The sequence below is a fragment of the Strigops habroptila genome (genome assembly GCF_004027225.2).
Source record: "Strigops habroptila isolate Jane chromosome 13 unlocalized genomic scaffold, bStrHab1.2.pri S16, whole genome shotgun sequence".
In the NCBI taxonomy this organism is placed as follows: domain Eukaryota; kingdom Metazoa; phylum Chordata; class Aves; order Psittaciformes; family Psittacidae; genus Strigops; species Strigops habroptila.
The window spans coordinates 346,181-373,250 of NW_022651054.1; the positions used below are offsets into that span (position 1 = coordinate 346,181).

Below are 27,070 nucleotides of genomic sequence, written 5' to 3' on the forward strand. Positions count from 1 at the left end.
GAACAACCAACACGTGGATCAAGCTGCTAAGATTGAAGTGGCTCAGATGGATTTAGATTGGCAACATCAGGGTGAATTATGTTTAGCCCAGTGGGCCCATGACACCTCAAGCCCATCAAGGCAATGATGCAACACATAGATGGGCTTGTGATTGAGGGGTGGACTTGACCATGGACACTATCGCCCAGGTTATTCATGATCGAGAAACATGTGCTGCCATTAAGCAAGACAAGCAGTTAAAGCCTCTCTGGTATGGAGGACGATGGCTGAATTACAAATACGGAGAGGCCTGGCACATTGCCTATATCACGCTCCCACCAACCTGCCAGAGCAAGTGCCATGGTGAAAGCAAACACCGGTTGCCTGCACACATTGTGTGCCCCACGCCACTGCCCAGAACACTATCCTGGGCCTTGAGAAACAAGTCTTGTGGGAACACGGCACCCCAGAGAGAATTGAGTCAGACAATGGGACTCATTTGCAGAACAACCCCATAGACACCTGGGCCAAAGAGCATGGCATCGAGTGGGTATATCACATCCCCTGCCATGCACCAGCCTCTGGGAAAATCCAATGGTACAATGGGCTGCTAAAAACCACACTGAGAGCAATGGGTGGTGGGACTTTCGACCATTGGGATACATGTTTAGCAAAAGCCACCTGGTTGGTCAACACCACGGGATCTGCCAACAGGCTCGCACAGCCCAGTCAGAACTTTTGCATCCCATAGAGGGGGAAACTTTCCTGTGGTGCATGTAAAGAATCTGCTGGGGAAAAGTCTGGGTTGTTCCTGCCTCAGGCAAAGGCAAACCCACTTGTGGGATTGCTTTTGCTCAAGGCCCTGGGTGCACTTGGTGGGTAATGTGGGGGGATGGCAAGTCCGGTGTGTACCTCAAGGGGGTTTGATTTTGGGTGAGAAGAGCCAGGGAATGAAGCTGTGTGATGCTGTATAATATGGAATGTGATAGCTTCCACGGCGGCCGAACACACATCACTGGGCGGGACACCTTGTGGCACCTGTCCCCACTGCTCCACATTTGAGACTCTGAAGCTGACTCCCTTGCTCACCCCATGAAAGAAGAATGGACTTGGATCAAACTGGACAAGTGCAGGGGTGATGGGATCGGAACTGGCTTCCAGCTGAGCTCTGGAGGGAATGAATCACTCCAGTTTTCACAGCTCTTCCATTCCATTTTCTACATTTTTCTACCTGTCAAGTAACAAAAGCCAATCTTTGTCATTAGTGCAAAATTCTACTGTTTTAACAATTCTCTTTGATTCTGAGAGTATCTGTAATAAGGTATTTGTTGGTTTAGAACTTTGGTTTAAATAGGTCTTCCAAATAATTGGTTCACTTCTTGGATACTGTATTTATAGCTATAGTCGATCTTAAGGTTTGACTAGCTGTGCTTCTGTCTTGGTGGGAAGACACGTGAGGAAATCTTAGTGCTAGAATGTTTTACTATGCTAATTTTAAAAGGTTCTGGAGCAGGATCTCCTGCGGTACAGCGCTTTCAGTTTACACATGTGGGTAATACATAGGAATAAGTAACTTCTGTGATAAGACATTTTTAGCTCTATTCTTGTTAAAGGGAACAGAGAGGGATTTGTTTTACCCAGGGATGTTCTTTCTCTCTGCTCAGGAGCAGCGTTGCAGCAATCTGCAATAAACTTTTTTTTAACTGCAATGGACGTTGCGTTTCTCTTTTCTCTGTGTTGTAATTACAAATGATGGAGTGTCCCAGTTGAAATAAAGGCTTCATGTTTTAATCAATGTTGCTACCACTCTTACCACCAGATAGATCTACACAAAGGTAAACTGAGATGATCTCTTAGGCAGAAGTTCTTCCCTGTGAGGGTGCTGAGGCGCTGGCACAGGGTGCCCAGAGAAGCTGTGGCTGCCCCATCCCTGGCAGTGTTCAAGGCCAGGTTGGACACAGGGGCTTCGAGCGAGCTGCTCTAGTGGAAGGTGCGGGTGAGGCTGCTCCGGGGCAGGGTCCCCCCACAGCCGCCGGTGGCGCGCTGCAGGCGGGCGGTGCGGCGGGAGGGGGAGCCCGAGGCCCCGGCCCCGGCCGCGGCGGCGGCTCCACCCTCGCTGTGTGTCACAGGTAGGAGAGCGCGGCCGCCACCGCCCCGCGGGCCCTGCCGCCCCGCCCCGCCCCGCCCCGCCCCGCCCCGCGCTCGGCCGAGGAGTGGCCTCCGCGGAGCCGGTGTCCGGCGGCCGCAGCCCCCCGCCGCGCCCGCAGCCCGCCCCCCCCGCCGCTCCCGGCCCATTCCGGCCCGGCCGCCGTGCGCCCGGAGCCGGCAGCCCCGTCCTGCGGCGGGAGCAGCACCCGGCGCGCTGCAGGAGCCTTCCCGAGGCGCTTCGGCTCCGTTCCCCGGCTCGGTGGGTGCCTGCGTACACGTCGCCTTCAGCCGTTCCGGCCCGGAGCTCTCTGTCGGCAGGAACGTTCTCCTGGAATCTCGCTGGAGCCTCTCTCGGGCTGCGGAGCTTCACTCGCACCTACCTACCTGCGTGCTGCCTGCCGGCGGGAGAAAGGGAGCTCTCGCTCTTCTCTTAACCGTCGCGTTTATTAGAAATACCACAGGTTTTAGGTTCTATTTTTGAATTTAAGACCATCACCAGACCCACGCGCTTTTCTCAAGCTACTAGAAACCACTTTTGCCCAGGATTTACAGCAGCGTTTCCCGGCTCCGGTGGCCTCCAGCCGGCAGCAGCCCAACAGGTTTGCGGAGCTTTTCTCTTTGCTTTTTCTTTCCAATCCCTTTTTCTCCCCATAGCAGCAATCGCTGTAAATTTGGCTTTAATTGACAACATCCTCTGCCCGAATCCTCCCAGGTATGAAGTCTCCTCCTCGAGATGTTTCGTGGGACCTGCGCACAGACCAGAGAACTTCTTATTTTATTCTGTGGGGCCTTTAGTTGGGTTCTTCATGTGCGTTTGGAAGTGGCTGCACAGAAATAGTGGAAGAGGAACCAGATATGCTGTCACTTTGTGCTTTATACCCATTTGGCATCTAAACTTTTGAAGTGTTTTGGGGCCTTTTTGTTTCCTGGGAACTTGAAGCTATGAAGAGAAGCTCTGTGCTTTATTGATTAGTCTGGAGAACTGCACCCGCACTCCGGCTCTGGATGTGGATTGCTGGGAGAGAGGTAAAGTTGAGCTCCAAATTTGAATGAAGTGCTTGTGGCAGGAGAAGGATGGAAGGGATCAGCTCGGTTTGCAAGAGAACGGTACTGGAGCAAACGTTCTTTTCACCATAAATCCAAGAAATCTCTCCTGCATTGTTTCTGGGAAGAAGACTGGTAACTGCCGACAACATTCAAGGCAGAGAGCTTGAGCTGCCTGTGTGGGAAATGCTGGCAAGAAGCTGAGAGGTCTCCCAAGGGTGTTTGGGATAGATGTTTTGGACCTGTGGATCTTCCTAACACTTGGTCCGGAGACACGAGGACACCATGTCTGTGGCGAGACCTCCCCATACTTCATCTCTGTGGGACTGACAAGTTCCCTATGCTCCCTGGTGTTCCTGTCTATCTGAACTGATTTCTTGCTTGCAACCTGTTTCGCTGATCTTTCCGGATTTCTCTGCTGGGGGAGGGACCCACAATTTAGGAATTTTTTTTTTTTTTTTTTTTAGCCAGTTTGTTTGTTTAAAATATGCCTTTGAGCTCCCAGCGGCCTTCGAGCACGTGGCACCAAGGAAGAGAAGCGGTGCTGGCGAGACCCGGAGCGGTGTCCCGGTGAGCAGCGCTGGCGGTGGCTGAGCCCCTCTCTCCTCTCTCTCCCGCCTCCCCGTCGCTGGGACACACGCTTGGAACCCCGACGAGCTTTGCCGACGGCTGGAGCCCGCCGCAGGGTGAGGACGCGTTCCCGAGCGGTATGTGTGGCCGGAGCCCGCTGCTGCAGCTGGTAGCATGAGTGCTGGCCCCCCGCTGCAGCTGGCTGTCCTCTGGCCGTGGCTGCTCATGGCGACCCTGCACGCCCGGCTTGGCCACACAGGGCTGGCGCTGGCGGCGGCGGTCGAGACGGAGAGGTCGGCGGCGCAGAAAGCCATCATTAGAGTGATCCCCCTGAAAGTGGAGCCCATTGTTCTGGAAGGGGAGTTTGCAAATGTTGCTGAGGTGACTCCAGCCGAAGGAAAACTGCTCCAGGTAAGAGCAGCCGTATTCCATCCAGCTCCATCTGCGCTACTGTCCTCCTCTGGTCCTCTCCCCCTTTTTCTCTCCTTGCTGCCTTAGCTCCCAGCTCGAGGCGTTTGGTTTTATTTTCTAACTGCAGCAAGGAGGCATTTCTCACGTGAACTGTCCACCTGTGTGTGTTGTTCCTTTGTGTTCCTGCCCCCTCAGCCCTGCTCGCTCCTGCGAGGGGGACGGGTTCGTACACATGGCTGCTTCTTCGTTTGGTCTCGGTCTATAGCTGCGCTGTGTCAGTGTTGAATTTTGGATGTGGTCGGTTGATTCCTCAGAGGTTATTGCATATCTTAATTGATGTTCTAACGCTGAGCGTGTCGAGACACAGGTCGGGACACTGAGCACCTGACAGAAAACAGGATTTTATAATTTATTTTTTGGTGTGAAATCCATAAGTTTTTCTGCACACTTCTGCTGGTAGCTGGGCTTCTGCTACAGCTAAAATACACACCCAGGCTTTGCCCACCTCAGTTACTGACCCTGCTCGTTGTTGTGTTTTGTACTGCCTGTACCCGAATGTTGAATTGTGCCCATACAGCAGCTCCCGTGGTGTCAGCACCAAGTGTTTTTATAAGCGAAATTAATGCTGGTTTCTGACCCGTACTAAGAGAGCATCTGACCATCCCACCGTGAGGTGCAAATGCTGCCAAAAGACAGCGCTGAGCTGGTCATGAACAGACCGAGCTCCTGCCTATGCCAAGTTTTGAGCTCAGTTTCTTGAGACCTGGTGTGTTCTCTCTCGTTTCTGTTGGGAATTTGCTTGGCAGTCGTGTGCTTTATTCTTGAAAACAAAACCCAACAGAATAGCCTGTGTTAATATTAAATCTTCATTTTTTGCTTGGCTTTTTCCAGTCTTGACTTCCCAAATGTGAAATGTTGTAATCTTAATCAAATTTGTAGCTGGGAAATTTAAATGAAAGTAAGAAATTTTGTATAGTCTTATAAGAAATACAGTCAAGCCAGCTTTAGAGCATGGTCACCTGTCTGCAAATGAGAATGGGCAATGTATGACATTTATAAAGCCTGGTTTTTGCACGCCTTTTCACTCTACTCAGAACAAAAACTACGCTGTAAAATTATATTACCAGGCTAAAAAAAAATCTTAGCCAAACGTACTCAAGGTCCTGTTCTGTTGTGAGGCAATGTCCAGGAAAGTCAATATTTATTCCTTACAAAAACTACAGTGGTGTTGCAACTGAGCACAAAGTGTAGAGCGTGGACCTTTTCGAAATGAGAAGGTGATAACCTTGGCTGTGGGATGTGTGGATGTTTTTAACCAAATCCAATGCTACATGGTGGGATCTTTGTCTCACTGGCTGTTGCAGCAGCACAAATGAGGCATTTTGAATGCTGAGCCCTGAGTAGTGTTGGATTTACAAGTGGACTTCATTCTTTAAAACTCATCCTCAGAACGAGAGGGCTGGGGAAACACTAATCTAATCTGCTGAGTTTGTGTACATGGATACTGACCTGCACTGTATATGTTTTTAGGCCTTGGTTCCACCACTGTGCGTGCGCAGGTGATCGTTCCTATTCCATGTCCCACTGAATCCAGTGAGGAAAATCACTTGAGTCTGGTTTCAGATGGCAGTGTTGGGATCAGGGGTCAGACTGTGCCTGCTGCAGCAGGATGTTTGTCTGGTGCCAGGCACCACGTTCTGGGAAAGCTTAGTCAAGTGTACCTGTGACCTCTCGTGTATATCTTATGGTGTAGTTTCTAATTCTGCTGCTACATATCGAAACTAAGGATATAAAATGCCATTTAAAATAGTTTGGGTCCTGATTCTGCAGTGGGTTCTGTCTCTGGAAAAGATAAATGGGAAATGGAGCTGTAACTACTGAGATGCAAAATAAGTAAGAAATTAATGGGAGGAACTATTTTTAGTTTGCATTTAAATAGTTGGATATTAAATACACCTGAATTAATTAGGTTTTATTGGGACATCTCATTTTACCTGTGGTCGTCAGCATCCCAGTCTTGCAAAAACATTAGGCCACGTGCTCAACTTTAGTGTCATTGGAACTCTCACCTGCCTGTTCACACCTACCTGCACAATTGGTTCTTTATATGCCATTTATATACGTAACATGATTATCTTTGAGGTTAATGAGTTGAGAAGTCTTGGGTTTAAAGCATTTTTGGATAGGTCTTCTTGGTTGTGTCTGTAAGATGCCATCAGCCCTCCTGCCCATCGTAGGAGAACACAGACTGCAGAGCTGAGCTTGGCAAAGCAGAGTGGGTGGTCCAGTCCTGTTTTTGGAGCAGTGCTCTCTTAGTTCAGTGGTATAATAGGATTGCTTAAGGATAAGTGGTGCAGAGTTAACCCTATATTCAAATAAAGTTCTCTTTAACTTATAATTATCTTCAGAGTGTTCTGGTCAATATATTTTTAGAAATGCATTCTTCATGTGATATAGAAAATCCTGGATGTAAGTGATGGAGCCTCAACCAAATGTACTACCAGAACATTTTCTTGGTTTCATTTCTCTCTGCTGTGCTCTCTAGGACCATCTATAGAGATGACTTTGATCACAGTGTGTTCTGTTCTTAGAAGCTAACTTTAAAAGTATCTTCTTTACCTATATTAAAAGAATCCTGGTGTCAAGCTCCTCCTCACACCCCTCGTCCCTGTGGCCAGTTCTGCTGGGAGATCTCTGGATTTCCAGTTTTGCAGTGGTGGGTGAGCGGGTGGATCCGCAGCACTGCCCAGGACCTGCCTGCTGCCTGCCCCTTCCAGTTCAACCCAGGCAGCGTTACCTCTGGCACTCTGCTCCATGCGGGATGATGCAAAGGCAGAGGAATTTCTCAAGTAGGCAGAGCCACTTAAGGCTTTATAGGTCAAAAAACCAACACCTTAGACTTCTTACAGAAATCATCTTCAAGCTTGTTCAGAGCTCAAGCTTGTTCAGATAGCATATACTCTGAGCATTAACTATTGCTTAACATGGGAGAAGTGGTGTTGTGAACTAGTCTGCAGTTTCCAAATAGCTGGAGCTTTACATCTCTGCTGAGCCCTCTGCAGTAGCTTGGACTTATTCTGAAAAGAGTCCAAGGGAAGAAAATGTCCCTGTAGTAAGATGGAAGAACCAAACCTTTCAGACAAATAGGTTGGAAAGAACATATCTGGATCTTACTGATAGCAGGCAGCCCACGAGCAGTGAAGTATGCTTCATGCCCTCCGAACTGCAGTTCCTAGAGTCATTTGCAGATCAACTCCCTTACTGATGATGACTAATGAAATTTTCACAGCCTCTGCTTCTGATATTTATGTTGTTCTGTCAGCTGGGTTTTGAGGAATGAATCTTGGTTTCCTTCTTGCCCATGCCTCAGTCTCCAATTTGTACTGGAGAGAGCTGATGGTGTTGGTTTGAAGATAGATGGGAAAATAAAGAACATCTTGGAAAGAAAAGGAGTGAGCCACTGCAGAGACTTGAGAGGAAGAGGTGGAAGATTTATCCAGATTGAATTGCAACAGAATTCACATGCAAGTCTAATTGTGGATGAAAAAACCTTTTTATTTGAGAAATAGTTCAGCATTTAAAGTTTGTTTTAGTAAAGTGTACATGCAACTATACATCATTAAAAGTGAGCATTAGTATCTCTTTATTTCAGTGTATAGAACCCCAATCTTGTATGCAAGGGAAGGGTGATGCTATTAGCATGTGTGGTGTGGCTAGGATCATTACAGTCCCTAGTTCTAGGGATAGTATTCTAGAAACAATGTGAAAAGTTTGGGAAAATTTGCAAAAAATGCTATTAAAAAGAGATAGATAAACTGCTGGATTTACTATAAAGAAGGCAAAGCAATCCTCAATCACTGATCACCTTACATGCCTATGTGTAGAAAAAACACGTAGATATGTAGAACAGCGGAACAGTCTTATTTAGCAGGCAAAAGTATATAACCAATGTCACAAGTTTCACAACACTGTTTCATTTCTGTATAATCTTTGCAGTTATATGGGTGATTGTAGGAGAAAGTAAACTTTCATTTACCCACTGAGCACGTTGTTTTAACTTATTTCTGCAGGGAAAACCCTTGTGAGCACAGAACAAGCTCCTAAAGGCTCTGAATGGCAAAAGCAAGGATTAGCCTCTTTCCTCACCTCTCCAAAGAAATGAATGATTTTTAAAAATTATTTTTTTAAAATCAATCTTCTGTTTAGGGTGGAATGAGTGAGAACGAGAGGAATCATCACTGTTTAGGTGTGTACAACTCGGAAGCTGGAAATCAGACATAGCTATATCCAGAAGAGAAGCATGCACGTGTTCAGAACAGCAGTGATAATTAACCCTTGAAATAGCTGCAGTGAACCCCACATGATCATCCCGGAAATGTAGAGTGTTTCCAATGTGGCAATGCACAATGTTGTTGGAGAATTATCATCACCTACTTAACTGCTTATAGAGGTTTACACTCCCAACCCATAAGAAAGTAAATATATTAGTAGTCTTCTATACTACTAGCTCCTGGATCAACAAAGGGATGTGGAGTGCATAATGTTGACAGAGATCAAAGAAGTGGGAAAGTCTAACCAAATGATAATGGAGACTTAAATTACCTGTGAATAAACTGGTCAGATAGCACAATAAGAGTAAGTTCAAAGAAGCAATTTCTGCCTTTTGGAACAGCTAGTACTAGAGTACACAGAAATATATTCTTGACTTAGTGTTAAGCAATGTGCAAGAACTGACTCAAAAGCTGGCAACAACTGAGCCCCTTCTGTTGACTGCAGCATAATAAAGTTCTTTGCCTAAGTATCAAAAAGTGGAATTCTGACACTAACCTTTAGAACAGGAAATTGCACTAAAGTGCAGCAGTGAGATTAATGGCTCTTACAGCTTAAAGAAAAATATCTTTAGATGTGGCATAGGTGCTACTCAGGACAGGAAGAGCAGTCTTGGAAACATAGGAAGCATTGTCTCAAAAAGGCAGTAGTAACCCAATACAAATACATTGGGTAGGGTTCAAGAAATCATTTGGGCCAAACAGTTCTTTCAAGAACTGGATCTATAGGATAGGATTGGCATTGTATGTAGTATAACCTGCAGTGGACATTAATGCAGTTCTTCCCTGTGAGGGTGCTGAGGCACTGGTGCAGGCTGCCCAGAGAAGCTGTGGCTGCCCCATCCCTGGCAGTGTTCAAGGCCAGGCTGGACACAGGGGCTTGGAGCAACCTGCTCTAGTGGAAGGTGTCATTGCCCGTGGCAGGGGGTTGGGACTGGATGAGCTTTAGGGTCCCTTCCAACTCAAACCTGTCTGTGATTCTGTGACTAGCACGGTATTGGTATCAGGATAGGGTTTAAGCGTATCTGAAAGGTAAGCCATTAAAATCCAGGTGCAGAGTAGGGAGTCTCAGCTAGAGTTAGCTGCTAGAAAAAGCTGAGCTTAGAAGCCGTTTCTGACCTTCCATTCCTTTTTTGCACACATGCAGAGGCTGAGTTGGAGCTTTGTGTGGTGTGTCTTCTCCTTTTCTAATCAAAAAAAAAGTGTGTCACAGGAAACTGTTCTCTTTTTAAGGAGAAGTTGGAAGGACTTTAAACCTAAATCTTCCAGCTCCCCAGTGCCCCATCTGGTGCTGGTCATTGTGCCAGTAGAATTATTTATGACACGTGTAGACATAGACTCATTCTGACTTTAAGATTTTCGGTTCCAAAAAGGTCACGGATCTGGAGGTCCAAGTAGTTACATGGGGGAGGCATAAATAGGAGAAACAAATCCAACTGCAGCAGAGCAAAGATACATGATCAGAAGGGTAAATCAACAGGGCTGGAGTGAGCAACAGTCAATAGAGGACTTCTGGCCACACACACCCGTCCTGGAATACATCCAGGGAGCAAGTGGACATTTCCCAAAGATAAGCTGGCAGAGGAGTGAGATTACAGAAGGGAAATGGGCCTCAGTCTCTCCTGTTGCTGCTGTAGCCAGGCTGGATTTATGGGTGAAAGAGTTCTGAACCATTGGAGAAATGACTTTTTGTTCTGTGCCCCCATAAAACTGAAGGCTTGATAGGCATTTTGTACAGGTGATGGAAGGCTCTTCTGAATTGCATGTGAGGTCATTATTGTTAAATGAAATCTTTCAGAATTGTCAAAGTAATAGAAGCAGCACAAACCTTGTGAGATCAAAGAGAACTCTGACTTTATTTTGGACAAAAATTGACATGCATTTTTATGTATTCTCTCTCTGTATTTTTCCATGCGTAGAGCTCTCAAATATGCCTAACAGCTTTCTCTGGACTTCCCCCAAAGTCTTACTTAGTCTGAAAACAAGCAAGTATTAAACTAAAAGTAAAGAAAGGTAACAAATAAGTGCCATGGAAAACGTGCAGTGGAGTTTGATCTTCAGGTCTTTCTGTTTTCAGTATCTTAAAACCCTGTGTTGCAGGGGTTGCCAAGAGTCAAGTATATGGAATTTTGGTTTATAAACAAAGCACAGTTGAAAGCCAAACCTCAGTACCTGGGTATATATCACACTCCGGCAATGTATGTTTGTATTTTATCAACCTTCCATCCATTCTAGGTCTTGAGATTAAATACCAACAGGAGCACAGGGTATAAAGCAGGCACACATGGCGCGGGTGGTCACGGTGGTCTCTTCTGTCTTTGAGTTCTGAGATTTTAATTTTTTACTTTTAATATCTGTTTATTTTCCCCTTATTTCACTGGCTGTAAAGAACAGGAAGCATTGTTGTACTCCCTTTCATTTGCCCATAACACTTTCAGTCTGCATTAAGGAATCGTAATCACATCTCATGCTTCGGAGCTTCGGGCTTGCTGCCAACATGGGTCAGGCATGAGTTGGCCAAGAGTTCTCTTGGGACCTTTTCACCTTTTTTGGGGGGCATTAGGGATTGGCCTTACCTCAAAACAAGGTGCTAGAACATACAGGTCAGTGTTCAAAGACAGTAGAGAGGATATTGTTTGGAATATGCTTAGGTTGTATTGATCACTTCTGTGCAGGTCACCAGATTTAAGGGGAAGATTCTATTCTCCCCTGCAGCCACTCTGTGCAAATTATCTGACATTCTGGGTGTGTTTCCTCTTCCTCTGCAGCTTGAGACATGAATCATCGGCCTAGATCAACGGATGTATTCTCACCTTGTCACTTCCCTGATCCTAAAGGGGCTAGTTAAGGGCATTAGTGGTCCTTTGATCTCTCTTTTGTTCTCCATCTCATTAATTTGGTCTCCAGTGATCAAATGGGTTAATCTGATGTGTATTGCTGTGCTCAGTATCGGGATAGTGGTAGAAATGTAATGGATTGTCACACTCAGGAATTCTGACTAGGGAGCTGAATTAATTCCTCTGGCCATAAACTCCATGGAACAGTTTATAATGTTTTTTTACCAAGTTCAGTTATGACAAGTTGATTTCAAATGTGAGTAAACCAGTTTGGGGATACAATTTGCTGTTGTTTTGACAAAAGGTATGTGAATTCTAGTTGAACATTACGTGAAAGAACAGCATTTAGACTTCCTACTTCTAAAGCACTTCAGCAGCTGTTGTTCCTTGGGGTCTTTGTTCAGCTACATGGATTTGCTCAAGACGACTGCCGTGTTGCTGTAGAAGGGATACACACACTGTGGAAACATGGAGAGAAAGACACTGGGATTGAGTTGGATCCAGATATCAAAAATAAATAGCACTCCAGTCCTATTACAGATGTGAAGCGGTTTTCCTTACAAAGGCCAAAAAGCCCAATAGTAACGCAGAGCGTGTGCAGGGAAGACACTGTTTGAAAAAGGATTTGGGGTGATGATTTGCCCCATAGTAGAGCAGAAGAGACAACTAAAGGAGTGAATTCAGGACATTGGTTCTTTCATTAGTTGAATTTTGTGCAGGATCCTGCGCAAAAATGTTGCTTTCAGATTGCTTAAATATAGGGAACATCTCTAAGGATATGAAAGTCAAATAACAAAGAGTGCATTGCAGCAATTCCTGTAACTTCCTGGGTGTTAGTTTGAATCAGAGGTTAATGGTTAGCAAGTCAGCCTCTTTAGACCACCATCCTGCCTAGAAATACGACTTCAGAAACCCTGGGTTGATGATTTTTGTTGAGTAGTAAGAGAGCTGGTGGATGATGTATAGCTGTTACTGCTTCAGTCTTGAATCATGTTACTTGCAAAATTATCCTAATAACTTTCACTTACTAAGACAATTTTGTTCCAAAATAAGTGGAACCTCACAGAGATCCTGAAGATATAAGAAAGAGTTCCCCCTCTTCCACTTGTCATGCTGTACCTCAGGTACTCCTTTGTTCCATAAATGCATTATCTGAATGGTAGTCCTCACTTGCAGCCGTGCTGTAGGTGCACATAGGTCCCCAAACGTCAGTGCCAAAGACTTCTGTCTAAACAGTTCCCTAGGGCCACAAAAATGTCTCTGTCCTCCCCATTATCCTCTCTTACATCTGACCTCATTCATATAAGCGTAAGATGCCCTAAGTCATACAGCTCCACTCAGCTGTTTTTTTCTGCTCATCTACTCTCCCAGGTTTCTTTTCTCTTTTGTCTTTTACCATTTTCATCTTCCTTTTTGGTCAGAACAATGTTTATTCTTGTTATTTTTCTGTATGTGGTCTTCTTGATCACTACCGGTGCACAAAATGGTTTAGGCTGCTGCCTGGCATTGTTTGCCTCCAATACTTTGCTCTCCTCCATTCTTCTCTGTGATCATCTGGTCTTTCCATTATCTCCTGCAGAGCACCTAAATCTGTGATTAGATTAAGTGCTCAATTGAGAGTATTTCTCCTAATATTGGAATGACATTGTCCCACCTCTAAATTGCCTTCCAGAATAGCAAGAATTGTCCTGTAGGCCACACATCCAGTTTGCCTTTAGAAGTCTAGTCTTCCTAAACAGGGAACTGCCTTTATGGAAGACTTTCTTCGAGGCTGTAGACTTCAAGGGTGCAGACTAGTGAGACACATCATGTTTTTAACTCAGGTCCTGCTTATGTTCTTTAGGAATCCTATCCCCAGTTCTGTGTGCAATCATCAGGAATATCATCCCTCTCCAACAACATTAGCCAATGCTGAGTTGTAGAACCTGTGACAAAACCATTATCAGTTCTGTGTATCTAAACCTTCGAGTGCACCTTGCAACATCTTGCTCCTGTGCATCAGATCCCAGGATATAACCAAAGTATCTTACTCCTTCCACCCATTTCTATAGGCACCCAGCTGGGGCCAATGCCACTGCACCCAATCAGTGCTATGAAGCAATGAGATGTACACTGTTCAACTTGGCGATTTCCTGACCTTTTCAAGGACCTCTGTCAAAAGATACCATTGTGGTGGGAGACTGCTTACTAGCACTGGATATCTTCATCCCTCCTCACGTTCCCATGCATTGTGTATACTGGCATTGTGTATACTGTAGGCAACAGAGCCTTCATCTTCGATACTTCCCAGAGTGCTTGGGTGGAGTACATGCTCTTGGGAGTTAGCTTCTCTTTATAATAACTGTATCTCAATAACAGTCAGATATTCCTATGGTGGAAATAAGAGCCTCTCTAGCTATTAGAGAATGTATTTTCTTTTATAGGTCTGTTGGTATATATGCCTCTCTCCTTGCCTAGGAAGTGAATCATGGTAAACTGTGAACATGAGGGATTTGGTCACCAAGAAGACCAGTTGATGTAGAATCATAGAATCATTTAGGTTGGAAAAGACTTTTAAGATCATTGAGTCCCACCATAATCAACGTTTGTCTTGAAACAAAAAGGACTCTGCCAGACATCTTACTACTGGGGAGAAAACCCCAAAAAAACAAACAACAAAACCCCAAACCCTCAAACCATAATCTTATGGCTATCAGCTGAATTATGCTAACACTAGTAATTTAATGAAGCCCCTAAATATGCAGTGAATGTCCATAAGTACTCTATGCTTTTTAGAAAGATGTGTATTACTTAAAGATATCAAATAAATAAAACAGTTCATTAGTTCTGGGACATAAAATTCTCACCCCCACCTGGTGGGTATTAAGTCTTAAGTCAAAAATAGTTTCAAACCCTTCCCTTGCCAACCTTGCCATTTGCATTTTAAGGTCTTCGTGTTCAGGTAGTATCAAGTGAGACATCCTGAGGTCCCATCCTTTTTGTCAGAAACCATGGAGCCAGGAAATCCAGTGTGCCTGGTGCAACCTCAGCATCAGGAATGCTATTTTAGCTGACAGACTACAAATGGGAAATGTGAGATAACATCGGGAGGGACGGTTCATAGAAGCTCAGGGGTTTGCAGAATTGACTTCCTCAGATGCCAACAAGTACTGGCTCCGTAGCCCATAGGCCAGCCTGTTTCTTGGATTCCTGGTAATCATGTTCTTGATTCTGTAGTCTGAGGAATTAACTGATACTAACCCTTCTTCCCGCAAAGCCTACTGCAAGGTCAGGCAGCAGGCATTAGTGGCGCTCCTGCAGACTTCATGGTGGCCGGGACGGGCTGAGGAAATGCTAAAGCCAGAGTTTCCAGAGAAGCATGCCCATCCTCCCAGCCTGACTTGCACAGAAGTCAAGACATCTGCTCTAGTCCCTCCTCTGAACTCCTGCTTCTCAATTTTGATGCTAGATAATGGCTGCTATTGGAAGAAGCCTCTCTTGTCTTAGACCTCTTGTCCCTACACAGTCCTGTGTTTCAGTGGTTCTGGATTGTTCACTGGGACTGATGAACAGCAGTGTATAGATTACATCAATGCAGATATCTGAGCAACTATTTCTGTCCATAGGAGGGATTTACAATTTTCTCTGACCCTGTGGTCCTAAAATTCCATATGGAACTTTCGTAAATGAGTGTTGACCTCCATCCCAGCATGGGACCTTCAGCAGGGTCTCACCATACTGCCAGCACAATAACATGAACCTGTGGCAGCTTGCTTATTATTCTAACCACGTTCTTAAATGTGTCTTTCCTGATAGCATGAAGTTCTGCCAGAGGGCGAGAAAGACCCACTGCTAAATATCTAGCATCCAGTGCCTTTATTTTCTCTTCCCATATAAGGTTTCTTATATACTTTCCTGAGGTCATATCGAAGTCTTACTGGAGCCAGAAAATAGCCCTTCTTTTCTCCGCCAGCTAACCCCAGACCTCTATGGACAAAGTGGTATGTGCCCTCAAGATGTCTGATATCAAGCAGACCATCTCCTTCCCATCTGCACAGAACCAAGCCTGTCAGGTGGCCTCTGTTCATTTGTAACATCAACTGGGAGATAAAGCAGTGCACTGATACTGGTAATTGCATAACATATTGTATCAGGAGATGTTATGATACTGCCTAAGTGTTGGTGCCTCTGGCCGTCAGTACATTCCATCAAAGGTCAAGTTGTACAAGAGCCTCTCCAGAGGATGTCTCCATTCTTGCCATCTGCAGAGCTGGCATGCGGAGTTCCATTGAACTCTATACCATTGCAGATGCTTCCAGGAATGATGCCAAATTAGGCAGATTGTGGTTTGCGGACTACTCTAAAATGCTTGAAACACCCCTCCCCACTTGTGGGGGGAGAGAGATTGGGAATTACTGCTTGGAGTTACTCACCTCCTGAATATGTATGTGAATTGTCATTTGAAGAAGAAAAGAAGATAACGTGATAGTGATTGGGCTGGTTTGAGATGTATAGTACAAATCTACATTAACTGCTTGCTCTCCTTCCAATAAAGACTTGTGGCTGGGATGAGTTGTAGGCCCACAGTGAACAATATATCCCTGCTTACTGTTCTGAATACATGCACACTGACAATGTGCACCTCCAAGAAGAGTGCTTAATGATGGTAAACTTTTTTAATTCTTCCACAGCAGTAATCTGACCCTTGTGCCATGACTTATGAAGTGAGGGGAAAAAAGGAGAAATGAAACTGGCGGTATTTATGGATGGACAAACTGCTTTGAGTAAACAAGATGAATGCCAGTATTGAGAAGCCTGATGTTTCCATGAAGGCAAACTTCCTTATGTTTATTTAATTCTGTTGACCATGTTAAGAACTTTGAGAGATTTTTTTAATACCTTATAAACTCTGGTTAAGCATCTGTATGATGGGTTTAAGTAGGTGGGGTGAAGAACTGTAGCTGTTTTGTGAATATCCCTATGCTTCTCTAAAGTTTATGTAGGACTGGACAAGTCCAGTAGAACCCAGGTGAAAAGCCACTGACACTTTTGGGATTTTTTGGGGATGTGTTTATGTCAGCAAAGATTTGAAGGAGATTTAAGATGACTTTATGTTGAATTGTAGCTTGTCTGCGTCCTGATGGGAAGATCACATTGCCTGGAGAGGTTGTAACAGTCTGGCTGCCTCTTGGCCATGAAACCCAGACCATAGTTTGGGCATATGTTAAGGATTTCCTTTGATCCAGGATGGCAATTCCTGTGATCTTCAATCTCCTCAGTCTAAATTGTACTCAGAGGATCACATTTGACCTTTTGACCACAATATCACACTGGCAGCTTATGTTCATTTGTTATTTCATCACGATGCCATCCTTTCATTGACCTTTGGTTGTTTTCAGAGTCAGTGCTTTCAAGGGTCCAAGTTCTGAGCTCTTTGTTCTTGTATTATATTGGTGTCTGTGACTGTATCTGCATGTAGTAAAATGTCCATTGTTCCTGTGGGGCCAAGGCATCAGAGTTGGTGGCAAGCTCTGGTTTTGACCTTATTCACGATAGTGCATGTCTTTGTGTTATCTACAGCAAGACTGCCAGAAAGAAGTAATTCAAGTTTCTCCGTTTCAGTGACTTTTCCAGTTAAATAGGTAGTTCTTCAGTTACATCGTTTCAGTTCCATTTAAGTGATTAAACTTAAGTGATTAGAGCAGGGTGAAGAAAACAGAATGATGCATGTGCATATTGAATGCCATTCTGATTTATTCTTCACCTGTGGATACTTAAGTGTGTAGAGCCTTGTCCGTGTAAGTGTTTGAAGGCTGGCTGTTACACATACTTGAATTGTTCATTAAGAAAGTGCATCTCTACCAAATACCCTCTTCTCTCTTTGATTGAGAAATGAAATATACTGGTGTAAAGAAATAACTGAAATGTCGTTTTTATCGAGTGGCTTTGTAGAAGTTATTCTTTCTGTTATGCTCAGTTGATGCAAGGCCTATGCGAGAGATGTGTTCACCAAGCTTGGAAGTAATCTGTGTCATTTTGTTTGTAACTGCTACAACAATAAGTCTTGCAACATAGAAATGATAGAGTTTTTAACACAAAAATGTCATCATAAAAAGATACCTTGTTTGAAGCGGTTGGCTCTGGTGCTGGTTTCTGCACAGAAGACATCCATGAGCTCTAGTGGAGGGGAAGATCTTTGAATTTCAAAGTAATTTCTCTTTCATCTTTCAATTTTGATACTCAGTTGTGTTTTGCCAGAGTTCAGAGTAACTTCAGGACTTCAACCATCTTTCAGATATGTTTACAGTGAAAATCTATCTGTCATTTCCACTCAGGCTGCACCTGTAAGCTGATATCCCTGGGTTTCTCTTAGTTTCACTGTTTTGCTTTGTTTTCCACCATATTTTAACAAGATAAGCATCTCTCAGTGTATTTCCCCTTCATTTCAGTAATTGCCTTCTCTAGTGACTGATTTCCTGTGCTCTTCTGTTCATGTATGTTACAAGATCTGGGTATACAGCCTGAGTATACCAATGCATAGAGCCCTCACTTAATCATATTATCATCTCAGGCAATTCATTAAAAGGTCCTCAGAGCATCAGATGGAAAAAAAGCACTAATTTCTCTGAACTCACTCCCCGCAGACACAGCCTGTGTAAACAGAAATGCCTACCAGATGCCTAGAAATTTGACATCATCAAACACTGAGGTGGGAATTGGGTTTCTTTCAGGTTTTCAAAGTTCTTTCAGCTGAAATAATTTAGCCTGCCTAAAATTCAATCCGGGTGCTATAAACTCAGTGTTTGCCACTGTTCTGACTTGCTGCAAAGCAACACAGAAAAAGAAATAGGTTCAACATTCAAACCATAAAGGAATTTATGACTAATGCAACAATTAAAGTTCTACATTAAATAAACTAAGAGACAATTTTGTCTCTTGAAGCTAGGTGGGATAAATTCAGTTCTTAAAATGAACTAAGCAAGTATATTCTGCATCCTCAGATCTCACTGTAGTGATCTCGCCTGATAAAAAAATACCTAGATAACAATGATGCAGTCTCATCGAGGAGTGAGGAGATGGCTACCTTGCAGTAACGTAAGAATGCAATGTACTTTTGCCCGTTATTGACTGGAAGTTTCAGGATCAAATGAGAAACCAAGGTTGTAAATTTGGATAACTGAACAAAAGTCATGTTGATAATACCTCTTCTCTTTGTTCTTATTGCCTGGTAATACTGTTTCAGTCTTACTTGGACAGTATTTGGTCGATGTTTAAACAGGCATAATAATGTCTGGAGCCAAGCAAATACAGATCATTGTGCTGCATCTTCACTCTTCTGAGGTGTCCAGCGACCTCGCAAACATGCTGGAAAGGGAGGTTAACATGGATGAATCAAACCAGTGTGAGGACAGCAGGAGAGCGGCTGTGCGGCATCTCTTGTAGGGCCTCCACAGAGATACTAAAGATAATCCCAGCTTTACAAAACTGCGTGATTGGTTTAATTATTTGACATCAAAGCCTGGAGCCAGATTTAAAGGAAGCATGAAAGCCCGAGTGAAGAGTTTAATTCTGTGTAGGTTCTTCTGCATTGTTTATTAGAGTGTTAAATAGCATTGAACCATGGGCTCAGCACACTGAGCGGCATGGGTACTCGCATTCAGAAATAGTTTGTTTTGTCATCATCTCCTTAGGATCAGGATTTTTTGTGTAAAAGAGTAACTGACTTTGCTGGTTTTAAAAGAGCAGTTTTCTTACATTTATTGGAGAACATGAAGTCAAAGGTGTCTTTACCTAGAAGTGAAAAGTAAGATTTGTGATGATGCTTATTTCTTCAGGGAGTCCAGTCCATACTGTTAGACTTGGTCCCTCCAACACGTTGTCTCCTGTGCAGATGAGTTTTATCCTTTTTTGGAAAATCACTGTAAAGGACTAGGACTTCTTGGGGTCAACTGCTGTAGTACAGGGTAGGTGTCTATCACAGGGCAAATGAACCAGGTATTAGAAGCGCACAGTGGTATTGTAAGGGCACAGTGGTATTATAAGGGAACAGGTATTATAAGGGAACAGTTTCAAAGGTTGCTTTTTCCTTCTGGTATTCTCCTTTATTGTTCACTGGTGGGCCTTTGGGGTGCAGCTAAGGTCCTTTGCTCAGTGGTGTAGGCTTACTCTGAGCCCCTAGCAGTTGATCTCTAAACAATTTCTGTATCACCCAGAAACATTTTACCTTCTCATTTGTTTTCTAGAATATTTTTCTGACTACTTTCTTTATTCTTAGGTTGATTTTTTTTTAGATGGTTGGAGACTTTTGTTTTATTTATTTATTTTAATTTCCTTTCCCATGAATAGGTTTTGGGGTTTGTCTGTAAAGGGAGGTGAGGCAATTAGCTCAGCAGAACATGGGCTACATACATAGGCACTTGAAGTTGGAGGAAAAGCCCAGTAGGAGAGAAAGCTCAAGGTGGGCATGGCCTCCCAAATCCCTGCAGTCAGTGGCTTTGGGGGCACCCAGACAGAAATTACTATCAGGACAATCAGGTTGTTGGCCAGGCTGGATCTTGCCCACATGGCTTTCAGGAGCTTTTCCACCTCCACATCATCTTTCATTACTCAGGGCCTGTGAAAAGAATTATTTTTGTTTACTTGGCAGCAGTTTGAGGTGCCCCCTTCATCCTGGCACTATGAAGAACAGTGAATAATGATTCTATATTTGTATTATTTACAATGTTCACAATTTTACAAGACACTGTCCTCTTCTGGGTGGAGCATCCTCTGCTCTCCCTATATAGAAGCCATTCCACACCTTCTTGCTACCTGTCTACTTCTTCTACCTGTGTACTTTTTTATAGTTTTCCATTTTGCAATAGGGTGACCCACTACTGAATGGTCTGTTGGGCTATAACTGTATCACAGACAGTATTTCCTCGTCCTCTTTTCCCATGCATTCCTAACTTCATTTTCCTTTTCTGAAAGGCAGAAAAAAATATATGTATGTATGGATGGATGCAGTGCACACAAATAGTTTTCAGAAAATGTTCCAGAATGATTCCAGGATCTTCTCCAAGTTTACACAGCTATTTTAAAGCCTGTCATCTTGTCCTTATGGTTAGAATGGCTCTCCTAGGCACATCCCTTTGCACTCACTGATGCTGAATTCCAGCTGTCCTTTTACCCTGTAGCCATTCAAGCTGCAGTTACATGTACAGCTGATACCAATTCATGGCTCCTTGCTGCTGAAAGGAAGAAGACTTGCTCTTCTCTTTTTTTCCCTGATTACTGCTTTCCCCTCACTCCTACTTTTTCCATGTCATAACTCATCCCTCACTTGCTGTGGCCCCACTCCTTGTGAGACCCTTTCCCCAACCTGCCCAACTGAGGGAAAAAACTACAGAAAGTGCTCAACTTTATTTGCTAGGTTCATTTTCTGGTGTTTTCATAAGCTAAATGAGCTCATGGAGAAGTCAAGGATGGGCTTAGCAGTAGGGAACCTGGGGCCAGGAGCATGGGAGGAGGTGGGAGCTCTTGGCACCTTGTCTCTCATTAAGCCACATACTGAGCAGCCTGAGATCCTTCATGCAGGTCTTCACAATCAGCTTTTTAAAAAAAAAAAAAGTTTCATCTGCAGATTTTGTCACCTCATGAATTTACCCTTTTCATGGTAATGGATGAATGTACTGACATGCTGTGCATGGGAACGTCCTGACTGCCTCTGGAGGGAACCACAGTGGAAACAATTCATTGAGCTTTTTCTGCAAATATTTTTCGAGTGCATCTTTCATTCCCTGTGTTGTTGCCACAGAAAGGCACTAACAGGCTTCCTGCTTCTGACGTGTTGAAAAAAGCTTTATTGTTTGTAAGCCTTGAGCATGTTTTTCTCTTTGGACTGGGCTCCTTAATGTACCAGGATTACAGTCTCTTCTGCTCTCATCATTTGGATGGAAGTTCCGCTTTTCAAAGGTTGCTTTTTCCTTCTGGTATTCTCCTTTCCTTTATTGTTCACTGTTGGGCCTTTGGGGTCTAGCTGGGGTCCTTTGCTCAATGGTGTAGGCTTACTCTGAGCCCCTAGCAGTTGATCTCTAAACAATTTCTGTATCACCCAGAAACATTTTACCTTTTCATTTGTTTTCTAGAATATTTTTCTGACTACTTTCTTTATTCTTAGGTTGATTTTTTCTTTTAAATGATTGGAGACTTTTGTTTTATTTATTTATTTTTATTTTCCTTTCCCATGAATAGGGCAATTTTAATATATAATGGTCACTATTACAGAAATCATCTGTCTTTAACCAAACCCTCTGTATTCTGTGCAGGATTGCATCTATTTTGAAGGTAAAGAAGTCATTAAGGATACCTAAAGCTGCCATTTGGTCAGACCTCAATACAACATTTGCCCTGTCTGTATGGTGATGCTTGAAGTCACCTGTTAATACTGTGCTTCGCCACTTTTGTCACCTTCTTAACTTTCCTTAGCAGTTCCTGATCTCTGGTGTCACCATGAATAGGTGGTCAGGTGGTAGCTTTAATACTTTTTTCCCCATACAGGCATGGAATTTCAACCTGTAGATCTTTGGAACTCTTTCATACAGTTAAATGAATATTAGTACAGTCTACTGTATTCTTCCTGTATCTCTATTCTTACAGCATCCTCTGGATTAACTTCCTTGCCTTGAATTTCCCAGGTGCTTATGAAATTAATATTCTAATTTAAAAGCAGGCATTTTGTTTCCCCTGTCTTAACTTCAGGCTTGGATTTTGTGTTTGCAAGATATCTAGCTAGATAAATATTTGTATACATACACATATATATATGTCCATATATATATCCATACAGATACATACACACACACATACATACATATATATTTGTGCACATGTTAGATACACATTTGTTGATACACATCGCATTCTTGGATGGCGGGTATCAGGGCAATAACCTATATTTTAGGTGAAGGAATTAAGAGATAAATTTTATATCCAGATTCCAGCTACAGATGCATGAAGCCTGACATACAGAATTCATTTTTGGACTCTAAAAGAGCAATGTGGTGTGGTGGGTGCTGCTTGATGGGAGGTGCCCAGTGCTCTGTGTTGCCTTCTGAAAGGGCAGTGAGTTGGAAAGCGCTCACTGGAGTCGCTAGCCCAGAGTGAGGCAGAGGCAGAGCTTGAATCAGGGGCAGACAAAGGCACTGATCGAACGTCTGCAGTACTTAATCTCTGCAAATGTTAATAAAAGTATTAGGTAGGCAACATGTTTCCTCTTGTTTTGTTATGGCTGAATTTCATATGCAGACAGCATGCCACGAACCTCGTTTTCCCTTGCCATCCCTTCACACCAGCAGCAGCTTTCCCGAGCCTCAGGCACCACAAGCTCTGACTCATTTACTTAATATTCCTCTAATGAAACTGCCCAGAGCTCTGGACCTTTTCTCCTCCAAAACAATCTTTCTCCTCCCTATTTTTCCACACCCTGGGCTTTCTTCTCAGCTCCCGTCACATTCCTAATCAGACTTTAGCTGAGCTTCCCTGAGCACACTGTCCCTTGCTGCCAGCCTTTCCATTCCCTGCCCAGTCCCCTCTGCCTCCTGCCAGCCCGGCCACAGGTCATGGGTTGTGAGGAGCAGCCGCAAGCCAAGGCAGTGCTGGAGATGGCATGGGAGGTACCAGACGGGCTTTCTAGCGAAGCCAGGAGGGCAAGAAACAAGCAGGAGCATTTCTTCAGCCATGGTGTGATGGGGAGAGGGGGACAGCTCATGGTCTCTTCCCGCCTTGGCTTTTTAGCAGAACGCAGGGTAGCTCAAAGCTGTGCTAATTCGTGGGCATTGTTTGCCAGAGGATCACGGGGGCTGTGGCTGCGGAACTACAATGAGCACAGAGTGTTCCTTGCTAAAGGGATGGGCACAGTGGAAGAAGCCATAACTGGCCTGTGGGAAAATCCCCCCCACGGATGTCTGTAGTGCCCCCTCCCAAGGCTGGAGCGCACTGGGACAAGCAGAGCCCAACGCAGGGGTCTGCCAGCAGGAACAACCAGAGAGCAGCTGTGGTTGTGCTTGCCCAGCTTTGGTGAGGACCACGTTACCATCTGGAACCCATGGGGGATGAGGGGGTAAAGGGAACTGCAGCCCAATTGCAATGCAGGTCATTTTTCTGGAAATGGAAGGTTTCATCTCCTTTCCCCTGCCCGAGGTCCATTTGCTTTACTTTCTCCTTCCTTAAAGGTTAGGACTGAACATTGTGAGCAGCAGCACAGATGGGATTCTGCTTGTGGTTTATGTATTAGCTAGTACCTCTGCATCAGAGACTGCAAAAACAGATAGTGAAGCTCTGAGGAGGGGGAAAGAAAACACATTTAGGGGCAACCAACACACCCAGGAGTTTTTCTGGATGTGGGACAGAAATAGTGCTGGAATGGGTCTGTCCCTGGTTGGATTGCTTGTGGCAGTGTGCTGTGTCGAGAGATACTGGTGGGCTAGTGGTGTTGCTATTGCTCACAATGTAGAGACCTTCAGGGGGACTTTAAAACCCATTCTTAAAGATTTCTGCATTGTTGATGGGGGTTTTTGTCTGTATGTGTTATTTTACTGAAATGTATACTCTCTGAAGGACTTTGGTCATCATGGGAAGAACCCGGGGCTGATCCAGAGCAGGGCTGGCTGCCCAAGTCTCTGCCCATTCTGATAAGTACAGGAATGACACTTCTTCATAGGGCTGAAAACCATGAAACCTGTGACGCTTGGCTTCTCAAGCCCAGCACTGACTAACAAATTACTTACTTGCTCCTAAGGAACATGTTCTGCCCAGTTTGCAAAACAGTGGTGCTTTATGATCCTCAGGATTTCTTTTTACAAGCGTGGATTTAGACAGTCACGGATTATTCAGTGGCATCTGCAGTCACTGCATGCAGCACTTGCTGCAAGCAGCAGCGTGATTTGGTGGTGTATTGATGTTCAATAGGTGGGGTATTGGTGCTCAGTAGGTGGGTGGGTGTCCCTGACCTGGTTCTTTGGTCAGTAAATGGAGGGTTTCTTCCTCCTCAGCGGCTCTGGGAGGATGCACAGGGAGGTTTTGAGCAGCAGGAGAGGATTTACTTTTGGGTGGATGATGTGAAGTGTGCCTGGGGGTGGGGAGGGAGGCAGGGGAGCCCGTGCAGGGCAGGCGGGTTGGGAGATGCTGGGGAAGCAGTATGCCTCTGTGGAAGGGGATTAATGGGGTGAGGAGGTCTAGGTCTGTCCAGGGGTGCAAACAGGAGGAACGAAGCCATTTTACGTATGTGGTGCAGAAACTGGAAGCTGGTGCTGAACCTCACATGTTGTGCTGGGAAGGAGAGGGCTGGTGTGTGTTATTGTCGGTGTTGCACACACAAAGCTCTCCTGGGCTGGCTGCTCCTGCAGCCTGTACAGACAGGCCTGCACTCCTCAAAGACGAGGGATCGGATTCTTGCCCTCCGGGGGTTTCCAGCCAGCTCGCAGTTCAGAGGAGTCCTTTCTTTCTCCTGCTGTTCACGCCCTGCAAAGAATTTTCTATCAACAAAAGAAATTGTTTTATAATCAACTTGATGTTCATCCCCAGTCCTGGGGTACATGAAAGGGGTTTTGAAGGACCAGGGAAATGGAGCCTGGAAGTTGTGGAAGCAGGTGACGGCAGATGGTGGCACAGCCCTGCTGGGACAGGGCAGGTGAATTTTGGGGTACTGCAGAGTCAATGAAGCTCTGGGAGTGGGAGTTATCAGACAAGATGCCAGGAAAGGAACCATCTCTAGAAGGAAAGGGTCGGGGGATCCCTGGTACATGCTCTGTTAGGCTGAGAAGACTCTTACTCCTGCAGCTTCTCTGATGATGGACTCTAGTGTCTCTGTTGGGTGCTCCATCACATGAGGATCCTTGAAATGTTGATTGTAGTTCAGGCTGTACCTCACTGTCAATACAACCGTGTCAAATGCAGAAGGATTTTCTTTGGACACTGTTGGTCATCATTCCTGGGGAAAAAAAATAGTCTAGTTGAACCTTACTTGATGGCAGCCCTGGCAGTGTTCAAGGCCAGGTTGGATGGGGCTTGGAGCAACCTGCTCTAGTGGAAGGTGTCCCTGCCTGTGGCAGGGGGTTGGAACTGGAGGAGCTTTATTGTCCCTTCTAACCCAAAACATTCCATGAGTCTTCTGCACAGAAGTGGGATGTCATGGGAGCCTGTGGAGGTCTCATCAACATCAAGTTCAAGAGCTGTGGGACAAGCTGGGGAGAGAATGAAGTTTTCTCTTTGTAGAAAACACACTCTGTCGGTTTTGCAGTGTGATGTTTTTCAGATGTGGATGACCAACAGATTTTAGTTTGTCCCTGGCAGGGAGGTACTGGGAGTGCTCATGGCGCACAGCCGGGAGGGACAGGCAGCATTCCTGTCCTCAGCAGCGTGAAGTGTGCAGTCAGTGTGCAGGCTTCTACCAGCTCTGAAACACAGGTGCTACCACGTCTTCTGGAGCAGTGACCTGGCTGCCATCGCTGTGACAAATGGTCAGTAGCAGGAGATGGAGAATTTGACATTTTTATCACAGAGAGATGCCTTGCAGTCTCAAGTGATGGAAATATTAAATGCTTCCAAGTCCCGTTTCCACTATTTCTGTGTGTATTACAGCCTCAGTTGTGGCCCAGGGCTCAGAACCCTACCATGAAGCCAGTAAGTGTTGTTCTTTTTTTTTGTTGTTTCATGCTACGATTACATGTATGTTTTCAGCCTCTTAGAGCAAAATTTTGTCAAAGCTCAGAAAAAAGCAGGTGCTCCGCCATCCCAGAGGTGGTTTTGGAATGGAGATGGGTTAGGGTGATGCCGCTGTCAGAAGGAATTGCTCCCAGGCAGAGGTACAGCCTCCATGCTCAGGACATGTGGGGATGGGGGGGCTGGCAACCCAGGCTGGGCAGAAAAACTGTTCTGAGTTATGTGACCATACTTGAGGCTGTCGTGAAGTAGCGGTTTCTTCCTGTTGCAGCACAAATATCCCTGCCTGGCTCTGGGGTGGAGTCAGTGCTTTTAGAGAAGTATGGAAGTGTGGGCTCAGGAGCTGGACTCCGTTACCTGAGTGGTTTTCTTGGCTTCCAGGAGTGTGTCCAGAAGCTGGTGAATTTGGAAAGGGAATTTTTTCGTGCTTACAAAAGGCGGTTTTTAAATGTCAAAGTTGAAAGTACTTTTCCTTAGCAAAAAAAAAATCCCCACAAAGCCATCCAGAGCTGGCTGCACATGCCACGGGCTGAGCAGCTGTGTTGGCTCCATGGCATTCTGTAGGAGATTTTTAGGGCTGTAAAGGCAGCCCCATCTTGCTGTCATATCTCCTAGCCAGGAGCACACACTGAACACCACACACCAGCCTTTGAGCTCTTTGTGTCAGAACTGTTTGCTTACTTAATTTTAAAAAGACAACATCCACATAGCCAGAGGGATTGCCACATCATGATGCTCTGGAAGTGTCCTTTGGCACTTGATTTACAACAGCTAAATAGCAATGGGGTCAGTGGCCAGCTGGCCAGCGAAGCAGGAAACTGAACGACAAAACGCATAAATAATGTTTCATGGAGTTGGAGTGTTTGGCAGTGCTAGAAGCTGTGACGATGGATCAGCCTCCAGAATATTAGCCATGGAGAGGGCTCTTGATGGCTGCCCAGCTGCCTGCCAGCAATGATGGCCATGGAAGCAAATGGCTTATGGATTCCTACCTCCGCCCCACACACATGTGCAGGAGTAGTGTATTGCCCACTAAGATGCTGATTTTTGCTGGGGATGGGAGGAATGATTGAC

At 44.9% G+C, this 27,070-nt stretch overlaps 1 protein-coding gene across 1 annotated transcript in view; it reads left to right on the plus strand.

The window, feature by feature from the left end:
• Positions 1-107: 107 nt before the first annotated feature.
• RNF43 (ring finger protein 43) overlaps positions 108-27,070 on the plus strand; it is a 60,483-nt gene continuing 33,520 nt past the window's right edge. Inside the window, exon 1 of the mRNA XM_030474764.1 lies at positions 108-4,152. Coding sequence (XP_030330624.1) covers positions 3,916-4,152 — 237 coding nt within the window. The 5' untranslated portion in view covers positions 108-3,915. The remainder of the gene's footprint in view (positions 4,153-27,070) is intronic.